This window comes from Rhincodon typus, chromosome 7 (genome assembly GCF_021869965.1).
Source record: "Rhincodon typus isolate 14 chromosome 7, sRhiTyp1.1, whole genome shotgun sequence".
NCBI classification, from domain to species: Eukaryota; Metazoa; Chordata; class Chondrichthyes; order Orectolobiformes; family Rhincodontidae; genus Rhincodon; species Rhincodon typus.
The window spans coordinates 91240681-91265317 of record NC_063338.1 but is presented as its reverse complement, the minus strand read 5'-3'; the positions used below and the strand labels follow the sequence as shown (position 1 = coordinate 91265317).

General features: G+C 43.7%; 1 protein-coding gene across 1 annotated transcript; it reads left to right on the top strand.

Moving 5' to 3' along the window:
• The first annotated feature begins 2745 nt into the window (after positions 1-2745).
• eaf2 (ELL associated factor 2) lies at positions 2746-10487 on the top strand. The gene is made up of 4 exons (XM_020520332.2): positions 2746-3183; positions 4035-4192; positions 7760-8020; positions 9661-10487. Exons 2-4 carry the CDS (start codon positions 4099-4101, stop codon positions 9705-9707), a joined length of 402 nt encoding a protein of 133 aa, XP_020375921.2. The 5' UTR covers positions 2746-3183; positions 4035-4098; the 3' UTR covers positions 9708-10487.
• Positions 10488-24637: the final 14150 nt, after the last annotated feature.

Sequence of the window (24637 nt, the reverse complement as noted above, 5' to 3'; positions counted from 1 at the left end):
TCCAGAGGATCATTAGCCACCATTTCTGCCACTGCCAGTAGGATTCTTCCACCAGACACATTCCCCTCCCCTCCCTTGTCTGCCTTTTGCAAGGACCGTTTCCTGCAGGATACCCTGGTCCACTCCTACTCTCCCAAACCCCCCCCACAACACCTTCCCCTGCAACCACAGAAGGTGTAACACCTACCTGTTTACCTCTCCCTTCAGTATCCAAGGACCCAAACACACCTTCCTGGTGAAGCAGCACCTCACCTGCACTTCACTCAATCTAGTCTACTGCATTTGCTGCTCACAATGTCATCTCCTCTGCAATGGGAAAACGAAGGGTAGACTGGGTGGCCGCTTCGCAGAACACCTATGTTCTGTCTGCACAAAAGACCCTGAGCTTCTGGTTGCCTGCCACTTCAACACACCATCTTGTTCCCTGGCCAACATCTCTGTTTCAGTCTTCCAGCAGTGCTCCAGCGAAGCTCAGTGCAAACTGGAAGAAGAGTACCTCATTTTCCGCTTGGGTACTCTACCACCTTCTGAACTCCATATCAAGTTCAGCAGTTTTATGGCTTGAGGCCCCTTCTCCCATGTCCTTACCCCAACCCCATACCCCAGGCCTTGTTATCACATGGTCTGCGATTACACACTACCCATGGTAGTCCCCATTAGCAGCTATTCATTATCCTGGGCTGACCGTTATCCACTCCTCTCTCTGTCCAACTGTTCTCTTTTTGGGCTCAGTCTGCACCTGTTGTTTACTCCTTAGCCCTCCCCTTACCTATATTCTGCATGAAAAAAACCCTTTTCCTGGCTACTGTCAGTTCTGAAGAAGGGTCACCGGACCTGAAACGTTAACTCTGATTTCTCTCCACAGATGCTGCCAGATCTGAGATTTTCCAGCAATTTGATTTTGTTTGAAACTGAACTGTTGTCTTTTGTCTTGACCTTCATGTTTATAACTTGGTGTGTCAATCAGTCACCCAGTTTCTTTTTCCATTCGCTTCATAAGTCATGGAGCACCAAAGGATGCTGTCAATTTGAGGGGTATCTTTTTCACACAGAGGGTGGTGCGTGTATGGAACGAGCTGTCAGAGGAAATGTTGGAGGCTGGTACAATTACAACATTTCAAGGGGATCTGGATGGGTATATGAATAGGAAGGGTTTAGAGGGATATGGGCCAAATGCTGGTAATTGGGAATGGTCAGATTGGGATGTCTGGTCAGCATGGATGAATTTCTGTGCTGTATAACTCTAGAACTGTTCAATAGTTCTATCAAAGCAGCCTTTGCCCCTTGCTCTTTCCCTGCAGCCTTGTAAATTTTACCTGTTTCTAGTACGTGCAGTGCCCTTTTGAAATGTTGAAATTTTTTGACTTTGACTCCACCATTCTTTTCAAGGCACCCATTCCAGATCATAATTTGCAATGTAATTTTTTTTCCCTTCTTTGTCCCCTCGATTCTTTTGCCAAGTATCTTGCATCTGTGTACTCACGTTCTGGCATGAGAAATGGTTCCTCCATATCTATTCCTGTCTCTCTTTGACTTAGTACAATCATAGAGCAACAGAGCATCAAGGGAAGGCCCGTGGTCTAACGTTGGACAAGGTTATGTCTTATATCTCAGATATACAGAGATTTAATTTATTTCCTTTAAATTTTCCACTCTATGCTTCAGCCCTGCCTTCCAGCTTTTTCTACATTTTCTTACATTTCTATGTCTTCAATCCATTAGAATGAGCATAATAAAAGCAGACACATGTAAATAAACTCGGCCAATTGAATATTATATTGGATTTTGGAAGAATTACCCAATTAGTCTCAGTTTCCTACTTTATCCTCGTGGCCGTGCAAAATTTTCCTTTTGTTACGCCTCACTGGGGTAGCAAATTGGAAATCAAGTCCTGCATTTCTAGAGTCATGACAAAAGTGAAAGATTTTCTGAAAGTACATAAAACTATGTATGTAAGTTACCTGACTTTTGGGCACAGTTTGCCAGAAGCATGAACTGTACTTAACATGAATTACTACTTATTACAAGTAAGTGCATTCTACCTGTGGAGAAACAACTATGAAATGTTAATACAGATTTCAATTAGTTAGTTATAACTCCCTTATAATGTTTCCCTTTATAAAGTTTCCCCTGCACGTATATAGACAGACATAAGACAGGCACAAGGAAGATGGATGTCATGAACAGAAGGAAAGACTAGGAAGGCTGTTCAGTGCTCCCTGACAATCACGTTCACTGAGATGATCCTTTTGGCTTGTTACGACTTGTTCCTCCTCATTCTTTGTTCTTCAGGTACTTTAAACCTATTGGGTTTAGAGCAACTGAGGGAAATAAGCTGGCTTTCTTCAGGTGTAAGGTGTTTACTGCAGAGAGAAGGGCCTCCTGGAGATCTGATAGCTTCCGTCTAATCTTTCATACCTGCAATCTAATCAGCTGGAGCCAAACACGTAGATGCTGGCAGGCAGGTCTTTGTCATTAGCAATAACCTGTGGAATGGTAATCCAGTCAGCTATTTGATGCCAGCTGACCCGCCATACGTACACGCCCCCGGCTCTAGCTTGCCTGCAACTAGATGTTTTTCCTCCCCACCCCTCCACTACTTGAGCAAATAGCACCGTAAACGACACTTGCAATAAGTGTGGGGTAACTTGCTTTATAATGAGTGCAGCAATCCTTGGTTTATAAAACAATCCTCTTCCCATTTCAGTCCATAATGCAGAAAAATAAAACAATATAGTCTTTTTGTTATTATCTTTATTATAAGTTACTAATAAATCTACTCCTGCTTCACGCCTTAGGTAGTTCAATTCAGATAACAGCTAATGTTCCCTCTTAGCTGCCTGCGTACAGCCATTCCGAGGGTCTCCACAAGATTCAGTGCTGGTTATTGCGTTGATTTCCAGTTCTGGAAGTTGCTGGCATTCATTGACCCAAATTAGCGGGAATGCTGATTGCAACATTATTTAGTGCTGGTCACTGTGCAACTGATTTTTATTTTAATGATCTTTTCAAACTGAAATGATTGACTTTGACTTTGTTTAAACAGGGCTCAACATCACCCATCTCGGTGTTTAAAGGCTCAAAGAGACCTTACCTGAAGGAGTGTGTTCTCATTGTGAATCACGACACTGGGGAATATCGACTGGAGAAACTTACCAGCAACATCACTGTGAAGAAAACCAGGTGGGTGGTACCATGCTAAGTTTGTTGATGTAACATGAGAAGGTCACTGTGTCCTTTCTCACTCTGGCAGGTACTTTTGTCAATCTGTGGACCTGACTTAAGAATACACATCCTAATTTTGTGGTCAATCTGTGGATCAGATTGACCACAAAGTTAGGACATGTGTTCTTAATTCCAGTTCTTTTGAGGGTGAAGGGTGCAGAGGTTTATTTAAATGAAACCAGAACGCTGAGATGGTTCTCATTAGGGAGAATCAAGGAGAGATTTAATGGCAGTTAGCAAAATAGTGATACATTTTGTTTGAGCAAGTGAAGGGAAATTGTTTAATAAAGCTATGCATTGTCACTGAAATTAAGGACTATCTGTTGCCAAGATGACAAGAGATACTTTTGCAAACAAGAGGGTTCTTGTGATCTGGATTTCATTACTTGAAGGGATGCTGGAACAGGTTCAATTGTAACTTCAAGTAGGAAATAGCGTATCAACTTGGAAAGGGAACAAGATTGATGTGGCTATGGGGAAAGAGTCAGAAAGTGGACCTAATTGTTATAACCCTGTTGAAGAGCCAGCACAGTGATGATGGACCAAATGGCCACACCTTGTTCTGTACCATTCTGCTGGGGGCGGCTTGCAACTATCGTGCAGATCTGTCCCTAATTCTGCATTGTATGAGAATTTTGCACAGAGGTCACAGGTGGGTTTTGAATAGAACTGTTAAAGACGTAGATTAATATGATTAGTAAGTAGATTTAAACTGTGTGGCTCATAATGAGGCCAACACAGGGCAAGGCTGCCTATCTCATGGGCCTGGTGAGTTGTTTCTGTGCTGTAAAAACTCTGATTCCATTCAGGGCGGAAGGAAGTAGCAAAATCCAATCTCGCCTTGATCAACAAACCAATCGTCTGGGGCAACAAATGCGCCTCAATGCCAAGGCCTCCTTTACAGCAAAGAATTCTCCTCCAAAGGAAAAAATGTCACCAACTTCTCAAATGGATGATATTGAACGAGGTATGTGGTAGTAATTTGTTGTCTGTCTTCTTTCCTTTTGCTGTGCTTGTCTTTTGGCTCCTCTTTGAAAGAGCTATCCATTTCAATTTCAGTCCTGCTGCGTTTAATCTCTGCAGGTTTTCATCTGGTCTTGTCTTCCTTCTCTCCTTCCTGAAGATTCCACATGGAGGCTATTGATGGTGTCTTTTGGGGTACTGCAGCTTCTTTTCTTGCTGGGCTCAGCCCCTTCAGAGATCCCCTGCTCGGTTGGGGTGCTCCTGTTGACTAGCTGTGGAGCTTTGACTTTCATTGTCCTCCTCCGTCATGGCTTGTCTCTCTCACTGTCTCTCCCTTGTGGTTCTTCTCCCCCTGCACCCACCCCTCTGCCGAATGTGCGCTCTCTGCTCCTGTTGTGGATTGTGGCTTGTGGGTGAAGAGTTGTGACCAGTCCCCTGTGGGACAGGAATGGTGCGGCTTAGAGCTGTGGCCCACAGCCAGACAGTAGCGACACCTTCCGGGTGCAAATCTGTAGCATTGGTACAGCACAGGGAGAGACTACAAGTCTGAGAGAGGGAGAGTTCAGCCAAATGCAATAAACAATCTGAAAATGAATCTCGACACACTTAGTGAGATTGCCAATCCCAGTAATAAAGAAAAACGATGCTAGAGGAGGAGTGTTGAATGCAGACTCGCTTTGGAAGAGCTTGTACAAATTGGCTGCTGCACTGGTTACATTACAATTCTATTCTTACCAAATACTGAATTGGCAATAAAGTGTTTTCAGACGTTGAGACTGTGAAAGGTGCTATATAAATGAGAGTCATTTTCATTTTGGTTTTTTTTTGTATCGGGAGTAATTGCCATGTCTTTTTGCTTGAATGACATTATGCACACCAAACAATGAGGTTTGATTGTTTTTGGGTTAAATCGAAATCATGCTGTGTATTTAATTAACCATTAATTAAACAGACTCCAGATGGGAGTAAGATGTTCTTAATGTACTTCACATTCCAGCTGGGGTTTGAATCATTTTTCTAGTTAGTTGAAAATTGTCTGCCGGGAGAGAAAGACGACTGACTGTGATTGCAAGTCATCTGGGAAGAGTCGTCATTGAATTGTGAAATTGTACGTTTATGGATGTGAGCAAAAAGTGTTTAATTTTTTTTCTCCAGAAGGTTTTGCCTTTTTAAGCATGGGAGTAGTAGGCTATTTGGCCCCTTGAACCTGTCCCTCCATCCATAAAGATCATGGTTGATCTTCTAACTCTCTGCCATTTTCCCACACTAACCACGTAGCTGTTGATTTCTAGAAATTCAAGGTTCTTGTTTTGAATATACTCAATGATTAACACTCCCAAACCCTCCAGGACAGAGAAGTTCAAAAATTCACCACCCTCTGAGTTTATGAATAGTATGCTCTTTCTTTAACCATATGAACGTAAGAAATAGGAACATGAGCAGGCTCAGTCATTTGATAAGACCATTTGCTCCTCTTATTGTGGTCACAATTCCACACTCACACCTGTCCCTGACAACAATTGACTCCCTTATTGTTTAGGAAACTATAACTGTATCTCCACTGTTGTATGGCGGGGAGGTCCAAAGTCTCAGGACCTACTGAAAGGAAAAATTCTCCTCCTTTTAAATGGGAGACCTTTTTTTTTAAACTGAAGCCACCTTCTCAACTTTCACCCTTTCAAATCCCCTCAGAAACTTGTCTGTTTCAATAAGATCACCTTGTTCTAAAGGCTAATGGAAACAGGTCTTGCTGTTCCTCAAGATAACTTCCACATGTTGGGCATCAGTCAAGTGAAACATCCAGATATTCTAAGTCAGTATGGTGGATGCCCTGGAAGCAAACCTGCAAGTGGCAATCAAAATATACATTTTTTTCTAATTAAGCACTCACTTTTAAGATGTGGGTATCACTGACTGGGCCAGCATTTATTACCTATTTGTAGTTGCCCTTGAGAAGGTGGTGGTGAGCTGCCACCTTGAACTGTTGCAGTCCATCGTGCTGTAGGCATCCACAATGCCCAGTTTCAGTAGGTCATCTGGAGATTTTCTCACGGACTACTTTTTGATTTCTGGGGATTGGATCACTTGATTACATTGCCTTCTGCACGGCTGATCGGACAATCCTCAACTTGACTTTCCTGCTTTTTCTTCATAATACTTGATTCCTTTTCTAATTAAAAATCTGTTCATCTCAGCTTTGAATATATTTGATGAGGGAGATGATGTCCTAGTGATAATATTGCTGGACTGTTAAATTCAGAGATCTATGTAACGTTCTGGGGACCTGGGTTCAAATCCCGCCACGGCATATGGTGGAATTTGAATTCCTAGAGCTGTACAGTATGGCAACAGACCCTTCGGACCAAATGCCGACCAGATATCCTACATTAATCTAGCCTCGTTTGCCGGCATTTGGCCTATATCCCTCTAAACCCTTCCTATTCTTATACCCATCCAGATGCTTTTTAAATGTTGTAATTGTACCCGCCTCCACCACCACGTCTGGCAGCTCATTCCATACATGCACCACCCTTTGTGTGAAAAAGTTGGCCCTCAGGTCCCTTTTAAATCTTTCCCCTCTCAATTTAAACCTATATCCTCTAGTTTTGGGCTCCACTACCATGGGGAAAAGGTCTTGACTATTCACCCTTTCTATGCCCCTTGTGATTTTTTAAACTCTATGTTACCCTTCACCTCTAGGGGAAGTGGCCCTGGTCTATTCGGCCTCTCCCTATAGCTCAAACCTTTCATTCCTGGCAACATCCTTGTAGTCTTTTCTGAACCCTTTCAAGTTTGTCAACATCCTTCCTGTAGCTGGGAGACCAGAACTGAATGCGGTATTCCAAAAGTGACCTAACCATGTCCTGTACAGTGCAAAAGACCCCCAACTCCTATATTCAATGCATTGACCAATAAAGGCAAGCACACCAAATGCCACCTTCACTATCCTGTCTGCCTGTGACTCCACTTTCAAGGAATTATGAACCTGCACTCCAAAGTCTCTTAGTTCAGTAACACTCCCCAGGACCCTTACTATTAAGTATATAAGTCCTGCCCTTATTGGCCTATCCAAAATCAATAGAAATCTGGAATAAAGAATCTAGTGCTAACCATGAAACCATTGTCGATTGGCAGAAAAACCCATCTGGTTCACTAATGTCCTTTAGGGAAGGAAATCTGCCACCCTGGTCTGGCCTACATGCGACATGAGATACCACTAAGCTGTTGCCTTCCCAGAGCTCTTCTCTGACTCTTGCTAGTTTGTGTATTTTAATGGATGCCTCCAGCTCTACTGCATTTTGCTTGAATGTCCATTCTTGCTTATGCCTGGAAACTGAGTCAGCGTCAGCTGCTCACCCAAGGGTAGTGTCACAGTTTAATGCTCATCTACCATGGAGGCATGACGGCTAAGCTTTATTCATTCTTGGGATGTTTATTGTTGCTGGCTGGGGCAGCATTAATTGCATGTCGCTAGTTGCCCTGGAGAACATGGTGAGTAGCTTATTTAGAAATACGTTTGCATCACAGTTGATTCTGCATTCAAATAAAAATATTCTGTGCTTGGTAATAGAGCTGATGGCAGAGGTTGGCACTATGGACCAGCTGAGTAGCTCGGATAGTTCATCTGAATCCAAGGGCTCTTCATCCTCTTCTTCAAGTAGTGATAGCTCCAGTGATTCTGAGGATGAGGCACACAAGCCTGCTCCCCTCCCTTCAGTATCTTCCTCTCATCCAGTTTCAATGCCGTTAATATCACCTTCACTACCTCAGCATCACACATCAACAGCAGATGTCGTCAGTAGCAGACCCGCAGAATCTATCAATACATTGCGTAAGTAGATTTTTTTTAACCGTTTAAATGAAATTCTATTATTTCCTGGTTTCGATAACCTGTAGGTGTTGAATGAAATCCAAACCATCTCGTATAGTCAAAGATAGGATGAGAGAGGTTAAAGGGCACGAGAGATCATGCGACATGGGAGCCATTCAACCCATTGAGCCTTCTCCGCCATTCAGTGAGATCGTGACTGATCTGATCGACCACAGTTCCACTTTCCTGCCTTTACCTCAGAACCTTTTGAAATAAGCATATTTAAATCATTACAGGAATCAAAGTTGAATATACTTAATAATCCTGCATCTGCAGCCTTCTGTGATAAAGAATTCCACAGTTTCACAGCTCTCTGAGACGAGATTCCTCCTCATCACTAAATGGGCGACATTTTACACTGAGACTATGCCCTCTGATCCTAGATCCTCTCTCAGTCGGCAGTGGGGAAGGAACAAACCTTTCTACATCTGCTGGCCTAGTCCCCTTGAATCTTTTATGTTTCAATAAGGTCGCCTCTCATTTTTCTAAAGTCCAATGAAGCTCATCTAGAGGAAATATATCAGGGCAATACAATATTGGAGCATACTTTCTGTTTTGCAAAAGAGTGTAACATTATTGGTGATTTATTGATATTTTAATCGATTTGCCCAGATGTGTTATGATACACTTCTGGAGCAGATGAGACTTGAACCAAGGCCTTCTGGACCAGACGTAGGACATTACCATTGCACCACAAGATTTATATTCCAGGTTATGGTAGTGGGAACATGTGAAACAGAAAGCAATTTAACTCCTCAAAACTGTCATCTTCACAAGTCATGTGTAATCTACTGTTAATGATTAGTTCTACCTCATCCATTTAATTCCATCATGATCTCATCCTCATCCAATTATTCCCTTAAAGTAATTTAGCAAAATTCCCTGAGCTCCCTATCTAATTTCACTCTATTTCATTTTACTGTTGGTGCTAAGGTGGTGGGAGTAGTTGCAGCTTGTAGATTAACATCCACATTGCTGCAAACAATACTGTCTTCCCCCCCTTGTCAGGTGGTGAATGGTTGTCTCTGATAGACAGTGACCCAGGCCACTATTTGGAGTCAATTTCCAAATCTGATCATTGGTGAATGTAACTCAATTAGATCCACAAGTAAGTTTCCAAATGGCCTTACAGGTAACGATGACATGTCGACATTGTCAGCAATCACTCACTAATGAATGTGATTGGCCACCTAGGAAATTCTCTGTCACTGATCATGGGTTCTGTGACTCCTTGTGTGGTTGATGAGCCCAATCCTAGAGCAGCATCTTTGACCACACGTTTGGCAGGTGTTAGCACCGGATGGCAACGTTGGGAGAGAGACCTACCCCATTGTCAGGGTTAGCAGCAATGTCTTTCAGTGACAGGGTTTGGAACATGGTTTGCAGAGATGACTGCTTTCATTACCGTTTTTTGTCAGCTCAGGTAGCTGCTGCAGGGGTTTTGTGTGCATGTGTATGCATGCGTTTGTGTGCGTGTGCGAAAGAGTGAGATTTTCCCATAATATTTAATAAAATTTGTGGATTTCTGTAAAATTTTTAAATACAGCAATTTCTTGAACTGGGTTGAATAAAGGACTGTTTTTTTCTTATTACATTTTCAGGCAGTGATCTGCAGCTAAGTGACTCTGGAAGTGACAGCGATGAGTAAAGAATCCTTTGTTGTATGACTGCAGAGACAGAGCTTGATTATACCACAGATTTTTTTTTAAACAGATACCTGTGCCAAAAAGGAGGAGGAACAGGAAGAAAATTGCCGTTGTATAGCGGTGTTGTTTTTGAGTGGACCTGTGTGTGTATACATTCAGATAAATTATACTTAATAAACTTTTGTAGTAACAAACAGCTACTGCAAAAACTTGGAAGTAATCAGTATAAAGTGACGGTGAACGAATGAATTGTTGTAAGTTGGAAAGCACCTAGCTGTTGTCCTTTTGAACCTGTTTCTTGTTTTCTGCCTTAATGATGTATTGTGCAATACTTGATGTCTTAACTTAATCAACTCTGAGACTCTTAAATCAGATACTGATACTCTGCACTATCTGAAAAGGAAGGAACTTGTAATTATTGCAATTACGTTATGCTGTAAGCAGGACTTAAGGTTTTCAAACATTTCGTTTTGCATTTTCACAGACTTCTGGATATGGTTGTGTATGTACACACAGATGTGTGTATAAATGTCAATATTTTCCTCTAATGGAAAGCACTTTTTAAAGAAAAAACTTTGGCTGTTTTCACTGTGATCAGTTTATTTAAAATGGAAATAACCATGGAAATTTGATTACAGAATCACTTTTGGTACCTCCTTGATCCAAGTGATATCATAAAAGTTATTTTTTTTCCTTTCTCAACAGTGTGACTTGCCAAGTGTGATACATTTATATTAAAAATGTATTTTGTAAAATATTTAATAAAGTGAGCGTTACTTTCAGTCCAGTCTTCTATGAACTTGAGATGCACTTCCGATTGTAAGGAAATTTAATCTTGGGAATGTAATTCCTCACTGCTTTAGACTTTGTGGCATTTAATTTCGGCCTGTGGAGGGGGAACGTAAATGGTGTGGGGTGTGGGGTGTGGGGTGGGTAAGTTGGATGAATTTCAGGTCTTTGCTATGTTTGAAATGTCACTGCAAGATGTGCAAAATCATTAAATGAGCTTCTTAGCAACCACAAACTCTTTTGGCATTTTCTAAGGAGTAGAAACATTTTAAAAAAAGGAGCAAGAGGAGGCCATTCGATCCTTCAAGCCTGCTCAGACAATCAGCATGATTATGGCTGATTATCCAACTCAGCACTCTGTACGTGCTTTATCTCCCATACCATTTTGAACCCTTTAGCCCCAAGAATTATATCTAACTCCTTAAAATACTGAATAATTTTGGTCTCAACTGCTTTCTGTGACAATGATATTGTCATCCAGCAGAGCTCATCTTGTGATCAGCTGTAAAGGAAAACCTCCTCTTTGATGAAGGTATGTCACCAACCTGAAATGTTAAATCTGTTTCTTTCTCCACAAGTGCTGCCTGGCCCACTGAATATTACCAGACTTTTCTGTCTTTCATCTGACCAATACAGCATTTAATGTTTTGCTTTTGAAAGACATTTCCATCTTTTTCCTCACAAATTCCAACTTTGCTCAAACCTTCAATCTTTTGGTGGACAGTATCTCAAATGTTAAAGCATTTCACATAATCAATCTTCTTCGATCTACATGCTCTGTCATTGCATTTCAATCATTTTATCTAGTTTAGTTCCAGATCTTACTTTGTCCACTCCCAGGCTCAAGACCATAAGATATAGGAGCAGAATCACGCCATTTGACCCATTAGTCTGCTCCACCATTCGATCCTGGCTGATCTGTTTCTCAACTCCATGCAACGAGGGCACAATGTTAGACTGAAGGGACGACCCTTTAGAGCTGAGATGAGGAGGAATTTCTTCAGCCAAAGGGTGGTGATTCTGTGGAATTTATTGCTGCAGAGGGCTATGGAGGTCAAGTCATTGAGTGTCTTTAAGACAGATAGGTTTTCAGTTAGCAAGGGGATCAAGGGTTACAGGGAGAAGGGAGGAGAATGGCTTGAGAAACGTATCAGAATGATGGACTGGATGTGATGGGCTGAGTAGCCTAATTGTGCTCCTATATCTGAAGGTTTTCTGATCTAATTCTGACCTAATTTACTGAGCAGACCGTGTCTGCTCAGAACTGCGACGCAACGCAAAAGACTGACCTTGAGACAACAGTGTCCCGTGGAAAGCAAGAGTTAGAATGATACCTCGACATAGTGTGGTTAGCATCTTGCCTGCTATTTTACAGTAAATAGTTTGCATTTATATAGCACTGTTTTATAAGAACTCCCAAAAAGACAATGTCCAACAGCAAGGTCCCATTATTGTTGTTGGATGGGCAGTTTTTTTTTCCATTTTGTGGTATGTGGGTGTCGCTAGCTGGCCAGCATTTCTTGCCCATCCCTAGTTGCCCTTGAGAAGGTGGTGTTGAGCTGTCTTCTTGAACAGCTGCAATCCTCCTGCTGTGGGTTGACCCACAATGCTATTAGGGAGGGAATTCCAGGATTTTGACCCAGCGACAGTGAAGGAACGGCGATATATTTCCAAGTCAGGATACTGAGTGGCTTGGAGGGGAACTTGGAGTGGCGGTGTTCCCATATGTCTGCTGCCCTTGTCCTTCTAGATGGAAGTGGTTGTGGGTTCGGAAGGTGCTTTCTGAGGATCTTTGGTGAATTTCTGCAGCGCATCTTGTAGATAGTATACACTGCTGCTACTGGGCATGGGTAGTGGAGGGAGTGGATACTTGTGGATGTAGTGCCAATCAAGCGGGCTGCTTTGTCCTGGATGGTGTCAAGCTTCTTGAGTGTTGTGGGGCTGCACTCATCCAGGCAAGTGGGGAGTATTCCATCACACTCCTGACTGGTGCCTTGTAGATGGCGGACAGGCTTTGGGGAGTCAGGAGATGAGTTACTCACCACAGTATTCACAGCTTCTGGCCTGCTCTTGTAGCCACTGTGTTAATGTGGTGAGTCCAGTTGAGTTTCTGGTCAATGGTATCAACATCCTGGGGGTTAGTGGGGGATTTAGTGATGGTAACATCATTGAATGTCAAGGGGTGATGGTTAGATTGTCTCTTTTATTGGTGATGGTCATAGCCTGGTATTTGTGTGGCATGAATGTCACTTGCCACTTGTCAGCTCAAGCCTGGATATTGTCCAGATCTTGTTGCATGTGAACATGGACTGCTTCAGTATCTGAGGAATCATGAATGGTGCTGAACATTGTGCAATCATCAGCGAACATCCCCACTTCTGACCTTATGATGGAGGGAAGGTCATTGATGAAGCAGCTGAAGATGGTTGGGCCTAGGATACTACTGTGAGGACCTCCTGCAGGGATGTCCTGGAGCTGAGATGATTGACATCCCACAGCCATAACCATCTTCCTATGTGTCAGGTATGACTCCAACCACCAGAGCGTTTGCTTCCTGATACTCATTGATTCCAGTTTTGCTAGGGCTCCATGATGCCACACTTGGTTGAATGCAGCCTTGATGTCAAGGACTGTCACTCTCACCTCACCTCTGGAATTCAACTCTTTTGTCCATGTTTGAACCAAGGTTGTATTGCGGTCAGGAGCTGAGTGCCCCTGGCGTCACTGAGCAGGTTATTTCTGAGCAGGTGCTGCTTGATAGCACTGCTACTGACACCTTCCATCACTTTACTGATGATCAGGGGGGAAGACTGATAGGGCAGTAATTGACTGGGTTGGATTTGTTCTTTTTGTGTACAGGACATAATTTGGCAATTTTCCACATTGTCAGGTAGATACTAGTGTTGTAACTGTACCGGAACGGCTTGGCTAGGGGAGCAGCAAGTTCTGGAGAACAAGTCTTCAGTACTATTGCCGGAATGTTGTCAGGGCCGGTAGCCTTTGCAGTATCCAGTGTCACCAAGCGTTTCTTGATATCACCATGGAGTGAATCGAATTGGCTGGAGACTGGTACCTGTAATGCTGGGGACCACTGGAGGAGGCCGAGTTGGATCATCCACTCGGCACTTCTGGCTGAAGATAGCTGCGAATGATTCAGCCTTCTCTTTTGCACTGATGTGCTGGGCTCTCCCGTCATTGAGGATGGGGATATTTGTGGAGCTTCCTCCTCCAGTGAGTTGTTTAATTGTCCACCAACATTCATGACGGGGTGTGGCAGGACTGCAGAGCTTAGATCTGATCCGTTGGTTGTAAGATCGCTTAGCTCTTTGTATCACTTGCTATTTGGCATGCAAGTAGTCCTGTTTGGTAGCTTCACCAGGTTGATACCTCATCTTCAGGTGTGCCTGGTGCTGCTCCTGGTATGCTCTCTGCACTCACCATTGAACTAGGGTTGATCCCCTGGCTTGATGGTAATGGTTGAGTGGGGGATATGCCGGGCCATGAGGTTACAGATTGTGCTGGAGTACAATTCTGCTGTTGATGGCCCACAGCGTCTCATGGATGCCCAGTCCTGAGTTGCTAGATCTGTGCGAAGTCTGTCCCATTTAGCATGGTGATAGTGCCACACAATATGATGGAGGTTATTCTCAATGCGAAGGCGGGACTTTGTCTCCACAAGGACTGTGCGATGGTCACTCTTACCGATACTGTTATGGACAGATGCAATTGCAGCTGGCAGGTTTGTAAGGATGAGGTCAAGTATGTTTCCCCCTCTTGTTGGTTCCCTCACCACCTGCTACAGACCCAGTCCAGCAGCTATGTCCTGTAGGACCCGACCAACTCGATCAGTAGATCTGCTGCCGAGCCACTCTTGGTGGTGGACATTGAAATCCCCCACCTAGAGTACATGTTGTTCCCTTGCCATCCTCAGTGTTGTTCAACATTGAGGAGCACTGATTCATCAGCTGAGGGAGGACGGTATGTGGTAATCAATAGGAGGTTTCCTTGTCCATGTTTAGCTTGAAGCCATGGTCCAGACCCTATGTTGAGGACTCCCAGGGCAACGCCCTCCCAACTGTATACAACTGTGCCGCCCCCTTTGCTGGGTCGGTCCTGCTGGTGAGACAGGACATATCCAGGGATGGGGATGGGGACGGTGATGGTGGTGTCTGGGACATTGTCTGTAAGGTATGATTATGCCAGGCTGTTGCTTGACTAGTCTGTGAGACAGCTCTCCCAATTTTGGCACTAACCCCCAGATGTTAGTGAGGAGGACTTTGCAGGGTCGACAGGACTGTTTCTACTGTTGTCTTTTCTGGTGCCTAGGTTGATGCCAGGTGATCCATCTGGTTTCATTTCTTTGAGACTTTGTAGCGATTGGTACAACTGAGTGGCTTGCTAGGCCATTTCAGAGGGCAATTGAGAGTCAACCACATTGCTGTGGGTCTGGAGTCCCATGTAGGCCAGACCAGGTGAGGGTGGCAGATTTCGTCCCCTGAGGGCATTAGTGAACTCGATGGGTTTTTCCTGACAATCAGCAATGAATTCATGGTGATCAGTAGATTCTTAATTTCCAGGGAGAGCTAGCCGATTGGATACAAAATTGGCCTGACAGTAGGAGACAGACGTTGGTGGTAAAGGGTTGTTGTTTTAACTGGAGGCCTGTGACTAGCCTTTTGCTGCAGATTGGTGCTGTGTCCAGTTTTGTTTGTTATTTATACAAAAGATTTGAATGAGAATATAGGAGCCATGGTTAGTAAGTTTGTGGATGACACCAAAATTGGTGGTATAGTGGACGGTGAAGAATGTTATCTAAGAGTACAAAGGGATCTTGATAAGCTGGGCCAATGGGCTGAGGAGTGACATGTAGAGTTTAATTTGGATAAATGCGAGGTGTTGCATTTTGGTAAGACAAACCGGGGCAGGACATATACTGTTAATAGTGGAGCCCTGGTGAGTGTTATCGCACTGAGAGACCTAAGGATTCAGGGACATAGTTCCTTAAAAGTGGCATCACAGGTAGGCAGGGTGGTGAAGATGGTGTTTGGCACACTTGCCTTCATTGGCAAGAGCATTGAATATGAGTTGGGATGTCATATTGTGGCTGTATAAGATATTGGTGAGGCCACTTTTGGAGTAGAGTGTACAGTTCTGGTTGTCTTGCTATAGGAAGATGTTTTTAAACTGGCGAGGGAGCAACAAAAGACTTACAAGGATATTACTAATACAGGAGAGTCTTCAGTACTATTTCTATCAGGGCCCTAGACTCAATGACCCTACATTCTATCGTTTCATCGTCATTTCTACTGAGTAGTCCTCAATAATCTGTTGGCCACCCTCTCTCAGATTTTCTGGCATTGAAAGAGTCTTGCTAACTCTTTTAACTGTTTGAGAGGAAGAACTTTTGAAGCCTCGAAAGTCTCTTCCCCTAATTCACCAAGAAACACATAGGCATCAAATATAGACATTTCTATAACTTAGAGGCACAAACTCACCAAAGTATTTTGCAGTTTTAAAAATTCATTTCAAAGCAACAAATTCCTTGTCCCTCTTCCATTTATTTTGTCTGTGAGTAATATCTCAGACACAAGCCTCCAGTTTGTTGGGTTAATCGCAAATTCTCTGCAATTGCAGGTGAGATACTCTCAAATAGTTCTGTTGCTGGGGAGAACTGGCTCCCCTTCTTAATTCAACTGGTTGGTCAAGACAAGGTTAATTTAAGAAAAGATCCCTCCCCTCATGGATGCCTTGTCTCAGTCCAAATGTACTTATATTTTAAGAGGAGCCAAATTAACCAGCCTTTCCCAAGTTAAAGAAAGGGTGAGATGATTAGCTATGAAACCTAAGTGAAAGATAATAAACCACAGATGGTGAAATGTTGTGGCTTTTAAGTTGGATAATACCAGTAGTGCTGATTTTGATGGTGATGCAGTTAATTTAGAGATCCTTAGCTCTGCAGTTGGCTGACAGGGGTCACTGACTAAGCTCAGTCATTTGGGACTGCGAAGACGAAAAATTGCTTCACACAGGGAGTGGTGAGCCTGTGGAATTCTCTGCCACAGAAAGTGGTTGAAGTCAAAACATTGAATGTTTTCAGGAAAAAGTTAGATACAGTTCTTAGGGCTAAAGGGATCGAAGGGTTTGGGGAGAAAATGGGATCAGGGGACTGAGTTGGATAATGAGCCATGATCATTTTGAATGGCGAGCTGGCTTGAAGGGCCGAATGGCCTATTCCTGCTTCTATTTTCTAAGTTTACTATCAATTCAATCAATTTGGGCTTTGTCATTTTAAGTGCTGTGTCTTAAAGGCATTATAAAACCTGGGGTTTTCTTTAATCCGTATTATTTACCAAGAGCACCTCCAAATATTCCACTCCAAATCAATCCTGGATAAATTGCCAGACTTGGTCATACCTCACCGTGATAGTACAAGATCCCTGAAGTAATCAGATAAGTTAATGATTTTATTAAATCACAGAATCATGCAGTACAGAAGAGGGTCTTTGGCCCATCCAGTCTGTACTGTCAACATTACACTGAATCTACACTAATGCCATTTTTCAACACTTGGCCCATAGCTTGAATGTTATGGCAATTCAAGTGCTCATCCAGTTTAAGGTGAAGGGGGTAAGATTTAAAAGGGAACTAAGGAGCAGCTTTTTCACGCAGTGGGTGGTGTGTGTATGGAATGAGCTGCCAGAGGAAATGGTAGAGGCTGGTACAATTACAAGATTTAAAGGGCATCTGGATGGGTACATGGATAGGAAGGGTTTGGAAGGATATGGGCAAGTTCTGGCAAATGAGACTAGATTAATTTAGGATATCTGATTGGCATGGATGAATAGAGCCAAAGGGACTGTTTCTATAGCTTCCAACTGTATGGCTTTAAGTACTTTTTAAAGATTGTGAACTTTCCTGCTGCTACACTGTCCACAGTTTACAGAGTGCACAGTGTCTTTAAAACATGCAAAACTCATCATTTTACTTGGCTTTTCAGATCCAGGTTGTCAGAAGGCATTGGCCAGGTTTCTGTACTTAACAAAAATTACTATGTGTTACAAATAGCGTCACAGAGTCATACAGCATGGAAACAGACCCTTCGGTCCAATTAGTCCATGCTAATCATGTTTCCAAACTAAACTAGTCCCATTTAGAGCCATAGAGTCATAGAGATGTACTCCAGTTTCCTCCCACAGTCCAAAGATGTGCAGGTTAATTCAATCAGCCAAGCTAAATTACAGGGAGAGGGTTGGGGATGGGTCTGGGTTGGATGCTCTTTGAGGGGTTGGTGTGGGCTCAATGGGCCAAATAGCCTCTTTCCGCACTATAGGGATTCTATGATTTTTAGTTCACGATATAAACAGGGAGTATAGCTTCACCCAAATTACACTCGCTACTTGATCTCTTGATACTATTTATCCTTACATCGCTATCAGAGTTGGAAAATCTGTGCCACAGAATTTCTTCTGAAAAGTCAATGATTGGATCTTGGGATCACTAACAAAACAACATCCTGTGAATAACAAAAATTATCCAAACTCAGAATATGAAACTATACTGCACTCAGCTTCACTTCAGTCTGTTTTGACAGGCACTGCTCATCAAAGATACATTGTCTCTGATTTAAAACATCCTATTAAAAGCTTTATGTAGCTACAAAGTTATAATCAAACCATCCTGCCTACAATTTAAACAATATGCTAATTCTGTAATTGATTCACAGTTACGTTAAATTTCAATACTTTACAGTGGGGGCTGCAAAGTGGCATACAGGCTTACACATTTTTCTCCAGAATCCATAAAATGAGGAAGCAAATACACAAAGAATCTAGGGGCCAATGGTAGAACATACCTTCTTTTCATAGTTAACAAATCAGGACACCATCCAGGACAAACCAGCCCCATGAGTGGCACTCTATTCACTAATTTCAACATCCATTCCCTTCACCACACATCAGCAGTGTGTAGCCCCTCCAGAATACCATGCAAGAACTCACCAAGACTCCTTCGACAGCACCTTCCAAACCAATAGCTTTTACCACCTGGAATGATAAAGGCAGCAGAAGCATGGGAAAATCACATTTGCAAGTTGCCTCCAAACCACATACTGTTTTGACTTTGAATTGCAATGTCATTCTTTCATTGTTACTGAGTCAAAATTCTGGAACTCTTCCTAACAGCAGTGTTGGTACACTTCCATGCCAAGGACAGCAGCGTACCAGGCAGATGGTTCATCATCACCACCTCAAGGGTATTTAAGGATGGGCAATAAATGCTGACTTAGCCAGCGATACCTACGTCTAATGAATGAATTAAGTGATAGGTCAGTGCAAATCATTTTTATCGACCCTAGTGAAATTGCAGTAGTTTGAACGTAAATAGATTCTAGCTACCAAAAAACAGCTATGAACTGTTGACATATAACTCTACTGATTGAAACTCCAGGTGCCTTATAAAAATCTCATTTCATCTCCCAGCGATCTGAACTCTTTGGGGTATCTTTTTCATATCCACAAGCTGTGCAGTTCCCTGGGAGCCAGTCATAGAGTTATTGGCTCACCAAAAGCCTTTATCACCAGCAAATGGTCGCCATTCCACAGACCAATCAGCTACTTGTTACCAGTGTGCTTTGTAATAGATTTGATTTATTATTGTCATATGTACCGAAGTACAGTGAAAAGTTTTGTTTTGCGTGCTGTACAGGCAGATCATACCATACAGGGATCATAGGGTGATTGAACAGAGTGAGGAATACAAAGTTACTGCAGCAAAGAAGGTGCACAAAATGAAAAATCAGCATTAGATTTGAAATTTGGGAAGTCCATTCAGAAGTCTAATAACAGCAGGGAAGAAGCTGTTCTTAAACCTGTTGGTACGTGTGTTTAAGCTTTTGTTATCTTCTGTTGGACAGAAAAGGTTGAAAGAGATTATAACCTCGGCGGTAGGGGTCTTTGATGATACTGGCTGCCTTCCCAACGCAGCAAGAATTGTAGATGGAGTCAATGGGAGGAAGGTTGGTTTGTGTGATGGACTGGGCTGTGTTCACAACTCTCTGTAGTTTCTTGTGGCCTTGGGCAGAGCAGTTGCCAGGCCAAGCTGTGATGCATCCAGACAGAATGCTTTCTATGGTGCATCCATAAAAGTTGGTGAGCGAGTTTATGGACATGCTGAACTTCCTTCACCTCCTGAGGAAGAAGAGGCGTTGTTTTGCCTTTCTTGACCATCACAATGTGGGTGGACCAGGACAGATTGTTGGTGATCGTCACTCCTAGGAACTTGGCACTCTCAACCTCTCCACCTCAGCTCCATTGATGTAGACAGGGGCCTGTACTCCTCCTTGCTTCCCGTAGTCGACAGTCAGCTGTTTTGGAACACAGCAGGTCAGATAGCATCAGAGGAACAGGAAAGTCAACATTTCAGGTTGGGACACTTCATCAGAACTCTGATGACCTGAAACATTGACCTTCCTGCTCCTCTGAAGCTGTCTGACCTGCTGTGTTCCTCCAGCTCCACACTACGTTGACTCTGACTCCAGCATCGGCAGTTCTTGCTATCTGTTAATCAGCTCTTTTATTTTGCTGACATTGAGGGGGAAATTGCTATCTTTACACCACACCACCAAGCACTCTATCTCAATGCTGTATTCTGTCTCATCATTTTATGATATCGGCCTACAACAGTGGTATCATCAGCGAACTTGTAATGGAGTTTGGACAAAATTTGGCCACACAGTCATGAGCATACAGTAAGGGGCTGAGTACATAGCCTTGTGGGGCACGAGTGTTGCAGGTTGCCGTGGAGCCGGTGCTGTTGCCTATCTTCATTGACTGTGGTTAGGCGGGTCAGTAAGTCAAGGATCCAGAGCAGAGGCAAGACCTAGGGCTCAGAGTTTGGAGATCAGTTTGTTTGGGATTGTAGTGTTGAAGGCAGTGTTGTAGTCAATATGTAGAAGCCTGGCACAGGTATCCTTAGAATCATTGAATTCCTACAGTGTGGAAGCAGGCCATTCAGCCCATCAAGTCGACACTGACCCACCAAAGAGCAGCCCACCCAGGCTTCCCCTACCTGTAATCCTGTGGCTAATCCACTTAACCTACATATCCCTGGACACCAAGGGCAATTTCCCACGGCCAATCCACCTAACCTACACATCTTTGAAGAGGTGACCAAACATGTGGATGAAAGTAGAACAGTGGATGTGATATACATGGATTTAAGTAAGGCGTTTGATAAGGTTCCCCATGATAGGCTCACGCAGAAGGTAAGGAGGCATGGGATTGGGGGAAATGTGGCAGATTGGATTCAGAATTGGCTGACCCTTAGAAGACAAAGGATGGTAGTGGATGGAAAATATTTAACATGGTGCTCAGTTAGGAGTGGTCTACCACAAGGATTTGTTCTGGATCCTCTTCTATTTGTGATTTTTGAAAATGATTTGGATGAAGGAGTCAAAGGGTGGATTAGTAAGTTCGTGGACGATACAAAGGTGGGTCGAGTTGTGGATAGTGCAGACGGCTATTCTAGGTTACAAAGGGACATTGATAGGATGCAGAGCTGGGCTGAGAAGTGGCAAATGGAGTTTAACCCTGAAAAGTGCGAGGTGATTCATTTTGGAAGGAAAAATTTGAAAGCAGAATACAGGATTAACGGAAAGATTCTTGGCAGTGTGGAGGTGCTGAGGGATCTTGGGGTTCATGTCCACAGTTCCCTGAAAGCTGCCACCCAGGTGGATAGAGTTGTTAAGAAAGTGTATGGTGTGTTAGCTTTCATTAATAGAGGGAAACACAAAAACGACAACAACAGAACAGACACATGGATAAGAAACCTCTCCGACAGGAAACTGACTGACACGGAAAAAGCCGCTCTCACCCGAGGACTGAACTACAACTACAGGGATGCCAACAAAACGGAATTCCTAGCTACACTGGAAGCCACACTCAAGACCAACAATATCAACGAAGAAACACAACAAACTATAAGACAGACAGTAGTCCTGACACTAACCAGAAGGAGTGAACTCAACACCCTCAACACACGGGAAAGACAAGCCCTGGATCGATTAAAGAAGGCCAAAAACATCACAATACTACCTGCAGACAAAGGCTGCATGACAGTGATAATGAATAAAAGGGACTACATCTGCAAAGCACAAGAACTGCTTGCCGACGAGAACACATACCGGCCAATACAAACTGACCCGACAGCACAACTAGGCAACAAAATCCTGTACACGCTATTCAGCCTCAAACAGACCGGACAGATCAACAAAGCAGACTTCTTAAGAATGAAACCCGAAGGAACCAACACACCCCAATTCTACGGCCTCCCTAAAGTACACAAGCTGGAAGTCCCCCTCAGACCCATAGTCTCCCTACCAGGCACTCCATCGCACAGATTAGCCAAGGAACTACAAAGAAGGCTCAGGCACCTAGTCAACAAGTCACCCCACTCCATTCACTCAGCCCAAGAATTCCTCAACTCCATCAAAGACATAAAGATAGAGGACGAAGAGAACATGGTATCGTTTGATGTCACTGCCCTATTCACATCAATAGACATAAGACTAGCAAGGGAAACAATGACAACACTACTTGAACAAGAGCACGACCGCAGTGAAACCATCTCCAAAGACAACATGCTCAAACTATTGGACCTATGCCTGACCACCCACTTCACTTTCAATGGCCAAACATACGAGCAAATCAACGGGACACCCCATGGGATCACCTATCTCCGGACTCATAGCAGAAGCAGTGATGCAAAGACTAGAAAGGACTGCCCTTCGGCAAATCCAACCAAAACTGTGGATATGCTACATAGACGACACCTTTGTTCATTAAATGGACCAAATTAGAGACACACAAACTTATAAACAACATCCTCACCGGAATAAAATTCACCAGAGAGGAGGAGAAGAACAAACAGCTGCCATTCCTGGACATCATGGTAGAGCGCAAGACAAATGGGGAACTGCAAACGAAAGTACACCGAAAAGCCGCACACACAGACCAGGTACTGAACGTCAACAGTAACCATCCCAGCACACACAAACGAAGCTGCATGCGAACACTATTTAAAAGGGCAACGACACACTGCAGCAACATGGAACTACACCAGGAAGAAGAAGAATACCTCTTTCAGGTTTTCAAGGATAATGGATATCCAAAGAATTGGGTCAGAAGATGCCTACACGAACAGCATCAGAAAGAGGTTACATGCCCCGACACACTCATCACACTACCCTATATCAGAAACACATCGGAACTCACCACAAGACTCCTACGATCGCTGGGCATCAGAGTAGCACACAAGCCCACACGAACCTTACAACAACTGCTCACCCGAACCAAGGACCCACTCCCCGCCATAGACAGGACCAATGTCATCTACAAGATCCCCTGCAGAGACTGTGAGAAACACTACATCAGACAAACAGGAAGGAAACTAACAACAAGAGTACATGAATACCAACTGGCTACAAAAAGACACGACCAATACTCACTCATCTCAATCCAAATGTACAAGGAGAACCACGACTTCGACTGGGACAACACCAAGATCCTGGGACAAGCTAGGCAGAGACAGGCACGAGAATTCCTAGAAGCCTGGCACTCCACGAAGCATGCTATTAATAAACACATTGAACTTGACCCCATATAACTCCACTACGAAGGAAACCCGGAAGTAAGGCAATCCATCTCAATGGACCCCAGAGTTTAAAAACCAGGCGGGAAAACACACCGACGCTTCATCGGAGGCTGCACTGAGGATGTTACCCAGCATGGCAATGAAACGTCTGCGAAACAAGAAACCAGCTCGGCGAGACAACCAACTTCAACAACCTCAACACCCACAACCCGAGCTACAAATCTATTCCAAAACCTTAGAAAGGGATTGAGTTCAAGAGCCGTGAAGTTATGCTCCAGCTATACAAAAGCCTGGTTCGGCCACATCTGGAGTATCGTGTCCAGTTCTGGTCGCCTCATTACAGGAAAGATGTGGAAGCGTTGGAAAAGGTGCAGAGGAGATTTACCAGGATGTTGCCTGGAATGGAGGGAAGGTCTTACGAGGAACAGTTGAGAGAGCTAGGGCTTTTCTCTTTAGAACGACGAAGGATGAGAGGTGCCTTGATAGAGGTGTACAAAATGATCAGAGGTATAGATTGAGTGGACAGCCAGAGACTTTTTCCTAGGGTGGAGGTAGCTATTACGAGGGGGCATAGTTTTAAATTGAGTGGAGGTAGATATAGGGGAGACATCAGAGCTAGGTTCTTTACTCAGAGAGTGGTTGGGGCGTGGATTGCATTGTCGGAGAGGGTAGTGGAGTCGGCCTCATTAGAGGCGTTTAAGCGGCTATTAGATAGGCATATGGATGATAGTATAAGGTAGGAGTGGAGGTTAGATAGACCTTAGGTTTAGGGTAAAATTTCAGCACAACATCATGGGCCAAAGGGCCTGTGCTGTTCTATGTGAGGAAGCCAGAGGAGACTCATGCAGACATGGGGAGGATGTGCAAACTCCACACAGGTAGTCACCTGGGGCTGGAATTGAACCAAAGCCCCTGGCACTGTGAGGTAGAAGTTCTAACCACTGAGCCACTGAGCCACTGGGCCACCCGTTATCCAACTGTTGCAGGAATGAGTGTAGCGCTAGGGAGATGATGTGTGTGTCTGGACCTGTTGAGCCAGTAGGTGTATTGTTAGGGATGGAGGCAGACTGGGAGGCTAGAGTTGATATGAGCTACGACTAATCTCTGAAGGCACTGTTACAATAGAGTTACAAAGGAGCCTAAACCTGAAGACAGTTCTAAAAAGAAACTGCGGATGCTGTAAAAATCACGTTAACTGTGATTTTTTTCTTCACAGATGCTGCCAGATCTGCTGAGCTTTTCGAGCAACTGATATTATTTTTCCCGAAGTGTGTGCTTTCTGTGTGGACTTGTCTTTATCCGGGTCAACCTGTCTGGAACTTTCCTCAGAGATAGTAGGAACTGCAGATGCTGGAGAATCTGAGACAACAAGGTGTAGAGCTGGATGAACACAGCAGGCCAAGCAGCATCAGAGGAGCAGGAAAGCTGTCGTTTCGGGCCGAGAAGGGTCCATTTTCTGAAGAAGGGTCTAGGCCCGAAATGTCAGCTTTCCTGC